General features: G+C 37.6%; 1 protein-coding gene across 1 annotated transcript in view; it reads left to right on the top strand.

Moving 5' to 3' along the window:
* Nucleotides 1–13,765, top strand: part of TBC1D1 (TBC1 domain family member 1) — a 252,928-nt gene that overhangs the window by 209,976 nt on the left and 29,187 nt on the right. The window contains exons 13-14 of the mRNA XM_074231584.1: nucleotides 7,895–8,139; nucleotides 12,257–12,416. Of these exons, the coding sequence (XP_074087685.1) occupies nucleotides 7,895–8,139; nucleotides 12,257–12,416 (405 nt within the window). The remainder of the gene's footprint in view (nucleotides 1–7,894; nucleotides 8,140–12,256; nucleotides 12,417–13,765) is intronic.

Genomic DNA, 13,765 nt, shown 5'->3' with positions numbered 1-13,765 from the left:
TGTTCAAAAAGAGTCATCTCATCCAACCCCCTCTTCTCAGGTGCCCTTTTGAAGGGGCAGGTATATTTTAAAGGTATTCTATGTTGTATAATTTTTTAAATTGCATAATTTCAAAGGGCAAGATACTTCTCATTTCAGCAGTAGCAAAAGCAGATGAAGCCCAGTGAATGAATATGGGGGTGAGGGCATTGGTTAAGAAGGAATACGTGTTGGACCTTTTCCAAGAATGCAGCAAAAGCATGCTATAAATATTTTTAAAGGAGGGAGTCTTTGGAGACTCCAGAGTTTGGAGATTCCAGTGTGAGCCTTACCTCAGAAATAGAAAATGAGAAGAAGCTTCTCTTTTAATCAGCCTCAGATTGAGATATATCAGATGATAACAACCTTAACCAATATAACTTAGATTTGAGGGAGGGAGGGAAATACAATAAAAAGCTACTCAGATCTCAGGCTTCTAGCAATAATGTCTTAATAATCCCCCTTCCTGTCTTTCTGGCTATTTCTCCATTCTAACAAACTTTTTTTTTAGGGTTTTTTTTTTTTGCAAGGCAAATGGGGTTAAGTGGCTTGCCCAAGGCCACACAGCTAGGTAATTATTAAGTGTCTGAGAACGGATTTGAACTCAGGTACTCCTGTCTCCAGGGCCGGTGTTCTATCCACTGTGTCACCTAGCCATCCCAATTCTAAGCAAACTCTTAACCCTATGCACAGGGCACAAATATATCTCTTTTTAAAAATAATTCATTGAGGTTTTCTCTGTGTGTGTAATAATAATAATTATCATACCAAGTTTAATTTCCAGAGTGCTTTGCAACCAGTTCAAAATGTTACTTTGTCATCTCACCCAGCCTTATTTTCTAAGGGCAAAACTCAGGACAACGTAGCTTAAAGATGTAGGCAGTTCTATAGAAGACTTAGTTGTAGGATATTTTGCAAGTTTTAACTAGTTTTCCTTCTAAGGTGTCAGGGATTCTCCTAGTTTCCTCTCTCCCATCTCCCGCCATCCCATATGGTCTTTAAGAATTCTTCTTGGAGAGCAGGTGTGTCCTTAGAAAGAGGGTTGTGTTAACAGAAGTCTGTACTTTCAACAGCCTTTCCCATTCAGTTGAGAGTGTCACTCAAGAAATGACATCTGAGCAAAAATAGCTGAAGAAAACACGAACTTTGCTGATTATCAATCAGTGTATAATGAGTTTCCAACAACGTGTAAAAAAAAAAAGCCAAGAATTCTGTTTTTCACATTTTCGTGATAGTCCCATGAGATACAGAACCACTCTCAAAGTAGGAAAACCATTCTTAAGGGCAGCAACCTCTTGCTACGTTCTGGCCTGGGTTAACCCTGGGAAGTCACATAACCTGGCAGTTTCAACTAGGCTACTTCTCTAGAGACTGTGCCAACCTGTTTAGATTGATGAAGTTTCCTATACCCACAAAAATCACAATTTCAGTCTCCATCCATGTTCCCACTATATAACAAGATTCATTTCAGGTGACTTAAGAGAGAACCCATCCAGGGATGCCAACTCCTGCCTTCAGGAGTTTCTGTGGTTAAAAAAAAATGTTATCTTCCTGGCAAGTAACCCACTTCTACCTCATCTGGTCCCTGAACAAGAGACCCAGTCTCTCACTGAACCCATTTTTCACAGCCTTTCTAGGGTGGCAGGACCTTTTAGAGCTTGCATTTGGCTTGTTCCAAACTTGAAGGATCTAGGGTTGATGTAGTGTAGTGATGAGGCATCAGACAGAGTACAACTTGATGATGGAGTCCATTTATTTACCCAAATAGTCATATATTATTTTTTGTAGAATGCCTTTTAATTCCATTTAAAGAATTAGATTTCCTATTTCTGAATGTAAAATTACTTAATAGATTGGGTGGATAATTAGACACAGTCATTTCTTCTATTTACTGTGGATTATCCTCTGTGATTAAAAAAAATAAATTCTCAGAGTCCTCCTTTTGCTATTCTGCCTGCTTCTGCTGTCTGTCCTCAACTTCTCAATTCATTAGGATTATAAACAGATTCTAATATTTGTCCAAGAAGAACATAATTAACAAGGTCATTCTACTTCTAAAATGAATCAAAAAAGCCATTTCAAATCCAGTGTAAGGAGAGACATTAGGGTCCAACCTTTATTCATCAGGAATTTATTGAACATAGAGGCTCTTTAGAGTCAAGCAAAATCAAAATTGATCCAGCCTCTTTTTATGGTTATGTTGGGAAGTGGATACTTAACCAACTGGGGAACTTTGAGGGAAAACTTTTCCTCCTGTGGGATATCCATGAAGCTAGGAGTTTGATTTGTTGGATCTGTTGTACAAGAACGTTTGGTTACAATTCTGAACCAGATAAAAACTGACTAATTTCAACTTTATTTAAATACCTGAAAGTCAGTAGACTTTCAATGAAATTAGATTCATTTTTTTTTCCCTTGGGAAAACCCATAAGAGCTTTCAAAAGTTTTACAAGACTTGAAATCCCAAATCCCAAATCAAGCGCAATTTAGTAGGTGGGATGAAGATTTCTAGTGAGTTTTTAAAGTTCATTTGATTAATTTTCAATCTCCATATAGAGATTGAATACAGAAATACTTGCATTTTCTTTCTCCCCTAAAATAAAATACAAAAACTTTGTGATGGTTATAAAACTGATTGTTTTGGGGTTTGCATTAACCAGTGTAACAGCTCACATTTGTCTACCTCTTTATGTCTAACAAACCCTTCCAACACTCCTGAGGTAAGTAGAACTAGGAAATCCATTATTTTAGGTTGTATTTACCATTGTTAAGGTTTCTAATTGGATTTTAAGCAAAAGGTTTGTTTTTAAAGTATGAGTAAATTAAAATGTTTTTTGAGTCAATATTTGCCTACCATCTCATATCAAGGACTCCTCAGGCTCAGCCAACACTTTCATTTGCTAATTAATTCTGAAATGATAGAACCCTTAAATTCTTTTTCATATTAGAAGTGCAAAGAGATTTCTAACTCAGGAAATGAAATGTCCTTTCCTGCTTCAGAGAACCACCATTCTTTATCTTCTGCTGACTGATTTAGCATTAGAAGTTGACAGAAAAAGAAAATAATTCAGTAACTGGCAAAGGTAAAACCATTCTCAGAAAAAATTTGGCTCTGAGTAAATGAAAACTGCCTGAGGCTTGATGTTGAAAAAAATTGTTTTTTAAAAATAGTATTAAAAAGAGGAAGCTTTCATTATAGTTAAGTTATATAAGATTAAATATATTTACTGTTGGATCCATGGTAACATCTGTAAAATATTACAACACTTTTCCCCTCTTTTTTGTTTTTAAGTAGTAGCAGTTAAAAAGATAAAATGTAATAGGAAGAAAAAGAATAGAGTATTTGGAATGTTCATTTAAAAATTAATCTCATTATTTTGATTTTATTAATTTGGAATTTGGAATAATCAATACATTTCTAGGATAATATATTTTGCTACATTACTTATAATGGAAAGCACATTGGTTGGTACCCAAATTACTTGAGTTTTGGTTCTGTTTTTGTTATTTGTGACTTTGGGGAAGTTAAACTGACTGGACATGTTCTTTACCCATCATATTAATGAGTTAGATTACTTTTTTGTGTGTTTAAAATTCTGTAATTCAATTAATTCATTCTCTCAAATATCCCTTGTCTGCTGTATACAGAGCCTTATGCTATCCAAAGGTAAAGAATTTAAATAAGATGCAGTCCTTATCTAATAGAACTTATAGTCTAATACAGGGATAAAATACAAGCTAATTGATAATAATGACAGCATGAGTGCATTAGAGAGAAGTACTATAGGAACTCTAAGGGAAAAGGTCATTTTTGGGATCAGGATAGGCTTCTTGGAAAGGTAACTCCTGAGTTGGATATTAGTAATTCAGTGTCAGTAATTCAATAAGCTAATCATACTGTTCTGTGATACTATAAATATTAAGTATATATCACAAATATTTAAAATAATATCAAAAATATAAATATTTTCTGGGAATATTTGCAGTATTACAACTTATAAATGTACACTTAAGACAAAATCTTTTCAGACTACCTCTGATGTAGGTCATAGTGAAGAAGGGTACTCAATGACTCCAAAATCAAATAAGCTAGTTCAAATTACATCCTACCACTTATTTCCTGTGTAATATGAGCAAGTCATTTAATAATGCCTTATACATATTAAATGCTTTTTAGATTAATTTTTTTTTTAGTTTTTTTGCAAGGCTGTGTGCCCAAGGCCACACAGCTAGGTAATTATTAAGTGTCTGAGGCCGGATTTGAACTCAGGTACTCCTGACTCCAGGGCCAGTGCTCCATTTACTGTACCACCTAGCTGCCCCCTTAAATGCTTTAAAAAATGCCTGTTAAATAACTTTTAAAAAAAGAAACAAGCATTATTAGTGAAACACCTATTATCTACATCATATGTATACATAGACATATACCTGTGTATATATGTGTATATATGTGAATATATATGCATATAGTTAGAGAGAGACAGACAGACAGACAGACAGACACACCTTACAACCTGGTGGGATGGGGTAAGAGAGGTTAAAGGAAGGGGACTTATTATTATAATACTTCATTTTATAGTTAACTGAGGCAGATAGAAGTTAAGCAGTTTGTCTTAGGCTAACAAGTATCTGAGGCCAAATTTGAACTCAGGTCTTATTCCAGACCCAGTGCTCCATCTCCTGGGCCACCTGGGCCTCTGATTGCCTTTTGTAAAGTGAAGGAATTAGACTAAATGGCCTCTGGAGAACCTTCTAGCTCTGCATCTGCCTAGTTTGCATGAAACTAGACCATCTTTATCTATTCATTAAAGCAAATTTTCTACCAATTATACTAAACAAGATTTCAACCTAATACTAATATAGCCATGAGTGTTGTATGGGTTTGTATGTTTGCATGTGTAATATATACATACACACATATAATGTGTGTTTGTAGTTATATGCATATGTGCATATGTGTATACTATATATGCATATGTTTAAAATATGCGTTTTAATGCTATTTTTATTTCCCAACATTTATCCTCCCCTACCTAGAACCTTACCTTCTAAGTAATTACAGAAAGTTATTAAAGCAATTGAAACAACAGCTATGTCTGTCCCCAATATCCAGTATTCGGTGCTGAGGTATCATACATTGACCAAATCAGGAAAAAGAGCATGTGTTTCATCATTAGCTATGTGTACCCCAAATTAGTATTTTTGTTAAAATTATTTTTTACTATTCCATCATTAGCAAGGCTTGCAGCAACCTGTACCACCAATGAAGTCATGAGTCCAGTCCCAAGTACATAAATTATGCTCATTTGTCACAATTACAGTTACAATTAGGGAAGAAGAGTTTTCCCTGTATTTGATGTTTCTAGGTGTCTGTTAATAAGGTTAATAATAACTTTATGGTTAATTCCAATGAACTGATAGCAGATGCAGCCTGAGTATTCCCAAACAATGTGCTATTACTATCTTATAGACTTTACCTTTAAAAATGACTTTTGGGGCGGCTAGGTGGTACAGTGGATAGAGCACCGGCCCTGGAGTCAGGAGTACCTGAGTTCGTATCCAGCCTCAGACATTTAATAATTACCTAGCTGCGTGGCCTTGGGCAAGCCACTTAACCCCACTGCCTTGCAAAAATCTAAAAAAAAAAAAAAAAAAAAGACTTTGTCTTGGCACACTCCAAACACGGGAAAGAGTTGTTGGTGTTATTTTAGACTGGGATGTTTGGAAAGTTGACAATTCCTCAGTGGAAATAACACAGCTGTCATTGTCATCATTATTAACAAATAGTTTTTGAGTGCCTACTTGCTGGGCATTGTCCTAGGTACTAAAGATACAGAGGATGTAGTAAAGCCTGCCCATAAGGACCTTCTTGTCTAGTTGGAGACCAACTGTAGACATTAAGAAAAAGACATAAGAGTAATGCAAAGGAGCCATTATCAATTCTTTGTTGGTAATTAGTTGCCTGTTTTAGTCAGTAAATTCAGCAAGGGTTCAGAAGAGGAAGGGAGAGCATCTTCAGGGGAGGCAAGGTTATTGTAGACATTATCTTTGTGATGATGATATTTGTCCTTCGTACTTGAAAAAGACCCATCTGATATCAGGGACAAGTGCATGAATTGGATGGGGGTGGGGCAGTGCTAAGTCACCAGCCTCACGTTCTCCTCAGGAGCATCTGGGTCCAGTGGCCAGAAAGGAATCAGGATGACTGGAGATGACCCTGGATGGGAGGTAATCAGGGTGAATTGACTTGCCCAAGGTCATACAGTTAGTAAGAGTCAAGTGCCAGGGCTGATGCTCTATCCATTGAACCATCCAGATGCCCAGATATGTATAGATATATGTATATGTCTACACTGAGCTGTACTCAGTAATAGCTATATGTGCCATCTGATCATACTTCATGGATCCACCTAATAAAACTTGGATAGGCTGAAAAAGCAAGTATGCTCAAGGATAGAAAAGAATAGCAATTATTCATTAAATTCACAGGGATAGGCTGTGTTCCCACCAGCAGAATAGTTAGCTCTGAGGAGAGCTGCCTCCAGTGTCGGATAGAGTCCAAGGCAGGAGCTTGGAGACACTCTTGGGAATTCTGTGGGATTCTGCTGCTGGGAGACAAGATCTTCCCCTCCTTTAATATCTGACTTCCCTGATTATCTGAGTGTATGGAATATGTATTTTCCCTCTGGGTGTGTCCCAGGAAAGCAAGAATCCCTGGTTGGGCTGAGTCTCTGGATTGTGGAAAAGAACCGAGCAGACTAGATTTCTTAGATGTGGGGAATGGGGTGGGGGAGTGGGGGTGGGGATTATCCACTGATGAAGCAGCTCATTAGAAAGAGCTTCTAAGCATAACACTCAGGGAAGAAGAGTTGGACCCAGTCATGGAAAGTGGTTAAGAGACAACTTTAATCATGTTCATTTAAATATAAATAAATCTGTCTGGCCTGGTTAAGTGCTATCTTAAACCCCTGGTAATTCCTTTTATCCTTGTAAATAACAGAAGTAAACTGTCCACGCCAGGCATCCGGAGATGAATGTTAACCCGGGTAGACTTGCCCCCAGCCTTACCAACCTTGGAAGCCGGAAATCAAATCTCCAATTCAGACTTGTCTCCCTGGATAAGCGCACTGCTGGTGAAGTTGGCTCTTACCATCGGTTTTGTAGAACAAGAACTCTTATGGTATCTGGAAACAGATCCTCAGGAGCCTTAGGGCCACATTCCAGGAGGAAAAGGGTAGGGTCCTATTTAACTAGTAGGCCACTGCAAAAGGCTCTTAGACAAAGGAAATATTTAATCTTCATTTGAATACTGGCTTTGGTTGAAAATAATCCGAGCATTGGGACTTGTTTCTTTCTTTCCAAGTGTTTTCTTTAAAAGTAAATACTTGCTGCTTTGTGGAGGAAAAAAAGATCCACATAGGCTTGTTGCTGTAGGAACTTGAAGGCAGAATCTAAAAGACTGATCCATTCTGGTCAAAAAGCTGATTAGATCTAGGTGAAGCTGATAAAGTTAACTTTGGGTTAAAGATTGCTATTAAGATTAATGCCCAAAGGAAGAATGGTTTACTGTGAGGGAAAGGAAAATCTTTGTTTTAGATTTAGGTTAAGATAACCTGCCAGAGTAGTTTTAAATATTTTAACCTGAATAATATTTAAAAAAAAAACAAGCAGTGAAAAGAACTGATTTTTATTTGGTTTTTAAAAAAAAGCACACACACACACACACCACTTGATATCAACAGGATACACAGTTGTTTGCCTTGTTTCTTAATACAAATGGTGTTAAAGATTGACTTAAAGTTTCTTTTTCTTCAGCCTGGTAAGGTACTAAATTGTAGGTTCTGTGAGTCATGACTGAAACTACTTGTTTCTCCAGGACGTACATTTCCGACACATCCGTATTTTTCGGCACAGCTGGGAGCTGGGCAGCTGTCGCTCTACAATATTTTGAAGGCCTATTCGCTCTTAGACCAGGAGGTTGGTTATTGCCAGGGTCTGAGCTTCGTGGCAGGTGTTCTGCTCCTTCATATGAGTGAAGAGGATGCGTTTAAAATGTTGAAGTTTTTAATGTTCGACATGGGGCTCCGGAAACAATATCGACCAGACATGATTATTTTACAGGTATGATAGTTGTCCTTCAATCTTGAAAAAAAGACTGTGGCACCAGGAAAGCCAATAATTAAAGCCAGGGGCGTTGTGCAAAGACACATTCTTGCTAGTCCTGTGAGCCCAGTGGCTGATAAGCAAAAGATCAGGACATAACTCTCTGCTTTTCAGGCCTGTAATTTGGAAAGTGCTGTGAATGAACCATCATCATATTCAGTAAACATGAGTTGTATTTCCCCTACTACAAGAGCATGCAGAGAGATACAGACGTCAAGTGACATTGTCCCTATTTTCAAGATATTAACACTTTATGTGGGATGATAGGATAAATGGATAATAAGAATATTAAGAATAGCAAACATTTATATAGCACTCTAAGATTTACAAAGCACTTTCCATACATTATCTCATTTGATCCTTACAACAACCCTCTGAAATAGGTTATTATCCCTATTTTACAGGTGAGGAAACTGAGACTTGAGAGAAGCTGGGGGACTTGGGCAGGATCACACAGAATACTTTTTTCAGGAACTTTGAGATATATGAATGGGAGAGACACCAAGTATCAGTGGAATATAACAGTGTTTGAAGTACAGTCATAGAATTAAGGAGGGAAGAGAGACCCTTAGCAGACTTCTATTAACTTTAATCCATGAAGGCCGTCCCCACTTTACCAAACCTAACAGGTGGTCAGCCATTCAGCCTTCAAAGCTAGGGACATAGCACATCTCTAGAGGGTTTTGGACAGCTAAAGGAATCATTTTTTGACATTGGGCCTGAAACTGGCTTTGACAATTTCTTCCTGTTGCTCCTCGCTTGGCCTAAAAAGAGCAAGATTCCTCCCTGCTCCATTTGACTGTCCTTCAGGGTCTTGAAGGTAACCATCTTCTCCAGGTTGAATATGCCCGTGTTTCATATGACATCATCATCCCAGTTGCCCTCCCCTGGATAGTCTTCACCTCTTCAAGGTCTTTTTGTCATGCTGGCTGGACTTGAACATAATTCCAGCCGAATCCAAACAAGGGCTGAGTGTAGTGGGACTCTTACTTCCCCCTATTTGCGAAAGCTGTGCCTCTCAATATAGACCAAGATCACAGTGATCATTTTGGCTGCCACATCACACTACTGATTCAAGCTTACAGCCTACTAAAACTCTCAAGATTTTTTTTTCTGAAAAATCACTGTCTATTCATGTATTGTTGATTTTTTTTTTTGTACCCAAGCACAAGACTTTACATTTGTCCCTATTGAGTTGCATCTTAATAAATTCAGTCCAATCTGTCAAGATCCTTTTGGAACTGGAAACTACCATCTTTGACGATGTTAGTAATTCTTCCCAGCTTTGTGTCATCTGTAAATTTGATGAATGTGCTATTAATGCCTTTATCCAAGTCAGTGACAAAATTGTTAAACTGCACAGACCCTGAGGGACCGACCCATCAGGGACCTCCTGCCACTAAGATTGAAGCATTAATTTCTATTTTCTGAGTTCAGTCATTCACCAATTTGGAAACCATCTAGTTGCATTATAATCTAATCCATGATGTCTCTGTTAAAAGAATAGCATGAGATAATCTTATCAAAAGCTTTTGCTAATATCTGAGTAAACTATATCCATAGCATTCTCTTCATCTAGAGTTTAGTGATCCTATTTTTTTTTTTTTGCAAGGCAAATGGGGTTAAGTGGCTTGCCCAAGGCCATACAGCTAGGTAATTATTAAGTGTCTGAGACCGGATTTGAACCCAGTTACTCCTTACTCCAGGGCCGGTGCTTTATCTACTGCGCCACCTAGCCACCCCAAGTGATCCTATTTTTAAAAAAAGGAAATAAATCTTTTCTTCCTACTTCCATTTAAGGCAAATGAATTGAAGATAAAGGGAAGCTGAAATGTATCTAAAATAAAAACTTTTTGGGAAGATTTGGTGCAACTTTGACTTTTCTATTACAGTATACAAACAAGTTATTAAATTAGATCTCGGGAAGGATAAGCTAGAGCCAGATATTTTCAGGGCATCAGACTTAAGCCATTAAAAACTGTCTCAACTTTAGTTCTGAGCCCAGTGAATAAGAATCTCATAAAAAGACTCGCTTTTATCCGCTAAGGAAGCTTTGGCCCAACTAACACTTTCCACAAGTAGTTTCAGATTCTTTTCTCCCCACATTATCATTAATGTTAACATTTTAAGACCAGAAATAAGAGCTTTTTAGCAGCCATGAAGCCAATTTTATGACATTGAAGCAAAGTTTTTGAAATTTATGTAGCTTATTTATTGTTACATTACCCTTTTAGTGTTGACTATTCTTTTTGTTCATTTTAGACTTTTTAATTTGGAAATGCTAAAGAGAAGTGACTACATCAGAAAATTTCATATTACCTCTTAACTTCTGTAAGCCTGTCTGAGGCTTCTTTACTAGATGGCTCTACTAGTATTTATCCAGAATAAGGCCAGCATACAGCAAGAAATATCCCTGTATGGCCCAGCCTAGCCTAGCTCCTCTTCATTCCTAGGCTGGAAACACACACAAGACCCCCAGGTATCTGGATGTGGAGTCATAACTTTACTGGGTCATGGTTTTCTTAGAAGATTATGCAATACTTCCTTATTCCACAAGATTACTGAGAAAATAAGCAATAGTCTTCTTGGTTCAGATCTAAAAGAAACCAAAATGGATTTCCTGAGAGAGGTAATATATCCCTAAATAAATTTTAGTGAAAAAGTACAGTGGATCTCTCTTGCTACAGTTACAAGATTGATTTGAGTGATGTTTGAAATAATGGTAGGTCTTATTGTAAAAATGAGTGTTTTGTTAGGAGAGCTCATCTTTCTATGGGTTATCATGCCTCATCATTAATTGATTTCACAATTACACATTAGGTAAAAAAAAAAGTTGTTACTCAGTTGTTCCCAACTCTTTGTGACCCCATTTGGGGTTTTTCTTGGCAAAGATCCTGAAGTGCTTTACCATTTCCTTCTCCAAGTCATTTTACAGGAATCTGAGGCAAACAGAATTGACTTACCCAGCATCACAACTTTTTAAGTGTCTGAGGCTGGATTCAAACTGAGGTCTTCCTGACTCTAAACCTGGCATTTTATCCATTTCTCCATATCACTGCCTTTAAAAAGTAGGAGATGGCAGTTAGCTTCATAAAAAATCATAGGATTGTCTCAGCAGTGTGAATGGTTGGAATATGGCTACTTGTAGGTCTTTTTGGTTATTTTTGGTTTTTTATCTAGGGGGTAGAGTTTAATGTGAACTTGTGGTTTCATTCACATCAGGAACTCGCAATGGGAACTCTCAATTCAGATTACCAATTTGTCTGGTGCTTGTCAACAGTTAGGGATAATGGAGAAAGCACCAAACCTAGAGTTGGGGGCCCTGAATTCAAATTTAACCTCAGTCACTTAATAGTCATGTGATCCTAGGTAAGTCACTGCCCTCTGTTTGCCTTATTTTCCTCATCTGTAAAATGAAGATAATAATAGCACCCACCTCCTAGAGTTGTTATGAGGAACAAATGAGGTCATTGTAAGGCATACTGCCCCGCAATATATATTATATATAATATATAGTAAGTGCTATATAAATGTTAACTGTTTATATATACATATACACATATACAGACATATATATATGTTTATGAGAATATTATCTGGAGCTCTGGAGAGAGAGGGAGGTTCACTGGCTTGCTCACATATCCTCAGTATGTTTTAGAGAAAAGACTTGAGCCCAGATATTTCCATCTCTGAAACCAGTCCTCCAGCCAGTTCACCAGTACGATTTATTGAGCAGAATTGGGGCAATTGGTTATAATATAGTAATGATACTTTTGTAAAACTATGTAGAGTCAGTCTTATTTAGAATAGGCTTATGATAGAGAAATGATGTTTTCTTAGTGTAGAGATGTTTGAAAATCACAGGAAAATGGAAGGTGTGGAATGATACTCATTCATGTGATCATGGTGTAAATTCTTCAGTCCAAATTGAACTTTTGAAGTTGTAATGATTATATATTAAGCTTTAAATTAAAAAATAATCTTTTTCCATTAAATAGATTAAACAGTGTTTGTAAATTCATAAATTTATATGTATTGGAGCTATGTATATACTCAAATTCATGTATTCCCACAGATCCAGATGTACCAGCTCTCAAGACTTCTTCATGATTATCATAGAGATCTCTACAGTCACCTGGAAGAACATGAGATTGGTCCCAGTCTCTATGCTGCCCCCTGGTTTCTTACCATGTTTGCATCACAATTTCCATTAGGATTTGTAGCCAGAGTCTTTGGTGAGTCTTTCTAAAGTTTTTTTCTGGATCATCAGTATAATGTGGTAGATAAGAATATTTACACCATTATAGTTTTGATTTTATACTTAAACATTATTTAAAGGTAGGATATCCCGTGATTCTCTGATTCTTATATTATCTAAAATCCTAAAATTAAACTAGACAGGTTACTTTGCATTGTTAGTTTCCTCTGTCTCTCTTTCTCCCTCCTTCTCTGTTCATCTGTCTCTTTCTCTCCCCCCTCCTCTCTTTCTCTCCCTCTCTCTCTCTCCCCCTTTCCCCTCTCTCTGTTTCTCTCCCTTTTTCTGTTTCTCTCTCTCTTCCTGTCTGTCTCTCTCCCTCCTTCCCCACCCTCATTTCTGTTAACTGTTCTGTATTTCTTCGTCTTTAGCAATAATGTGGATTAAATTCCATTAGAAGATAGCTACAATCAGGATGTCCTCATTTCTCCTTCTTTCCTCTGACCCTGTCATCACTCTTGTGCAAGCCTGACTCTTGGACTATTGCAGTAACCTCCCTGCCCTAAGTTTCTTTTGACTTGGAAGTGGGAGTCCCTTCTTCACTCAGCTGTCAAAGGGATCTTCCTGATCGTGATGCCACATTCAGTAAATTGCAGTGGTGTTCCCTGTCATGTCCAGGATAAATGTAAAACCCTTTATTTGGATTTTGAAGCCCTTCTCACCCCAGCCCCTTCCTGCCTAGTCTTCTTACTCTTTACTCTTTTCCATGGACTCTGTGATTCAGTGATTTTGGCCTCTTTGCCTTTCTTCAGACACGATGCAACTGTGAATTTCCACTGACTGTTCCCCATGCCTATTCTATTTTTTCCTATATCCCCACTCTCCCTGGCTTACCCCAAGTTCCAGCTAAAATCCCCCTTCTACAGGAAGGTTTTCTTGATCCTCCTTAACACTAGTCCCCTCCCTGCCTCCGTCCCTCCCTTCCTCTCTCTCTCTCTCTCTCTCCCCCTTCTTTCCATCCTTCCATCCTTTTTCCTTCCCGTAGACAGCATTTGTACACAGTTGTTTGCATATTGTCTGCCTTTTTAGACTGTCATTTCCTTGAGAGCAGAGACTTGGCTTTTTGTTCTTTTGGGGTTTTGTTTGACTTTCCCCCCCTTTCTTTGTAACCTCGGCACCTGACAAGAGTAGAGACTTAATATATGTTGCTCATTGTCTTGACTTGGCACATTATCTTCAAGACCAGTCATTAATACCCTTGTTTCGGGCAGTGTTTTCTTATTTCTTATTCTTCTTAAATCTAAAGCATCCAGTATTGTTTCCCTTTGTTTGTAAGGGTACAGTAGATAGTAGGCCAGGTTTGCAGTTACTATTTGTGTGACCTTGGGA

The sequence above is a fragment of the Macrotis lagotis genome, chromosome 3, assembly GCF_037893015.1.
Source record: "Macrotis lagotis isolate mMagLag1 chromosome 3, bilby.v1.9.chrom.fasta, whole genome shotgun sequence".
NCBI classification, from domain to species: Eukaryota; Metazoa; Chordata; class Mammalia; order Peramelemorphia; family Peramelidae; genus Macrotis; species Macrotis lagotis.
This window is presented reverse-complemented; position numbering and strand designations above follow the sequence as displayed.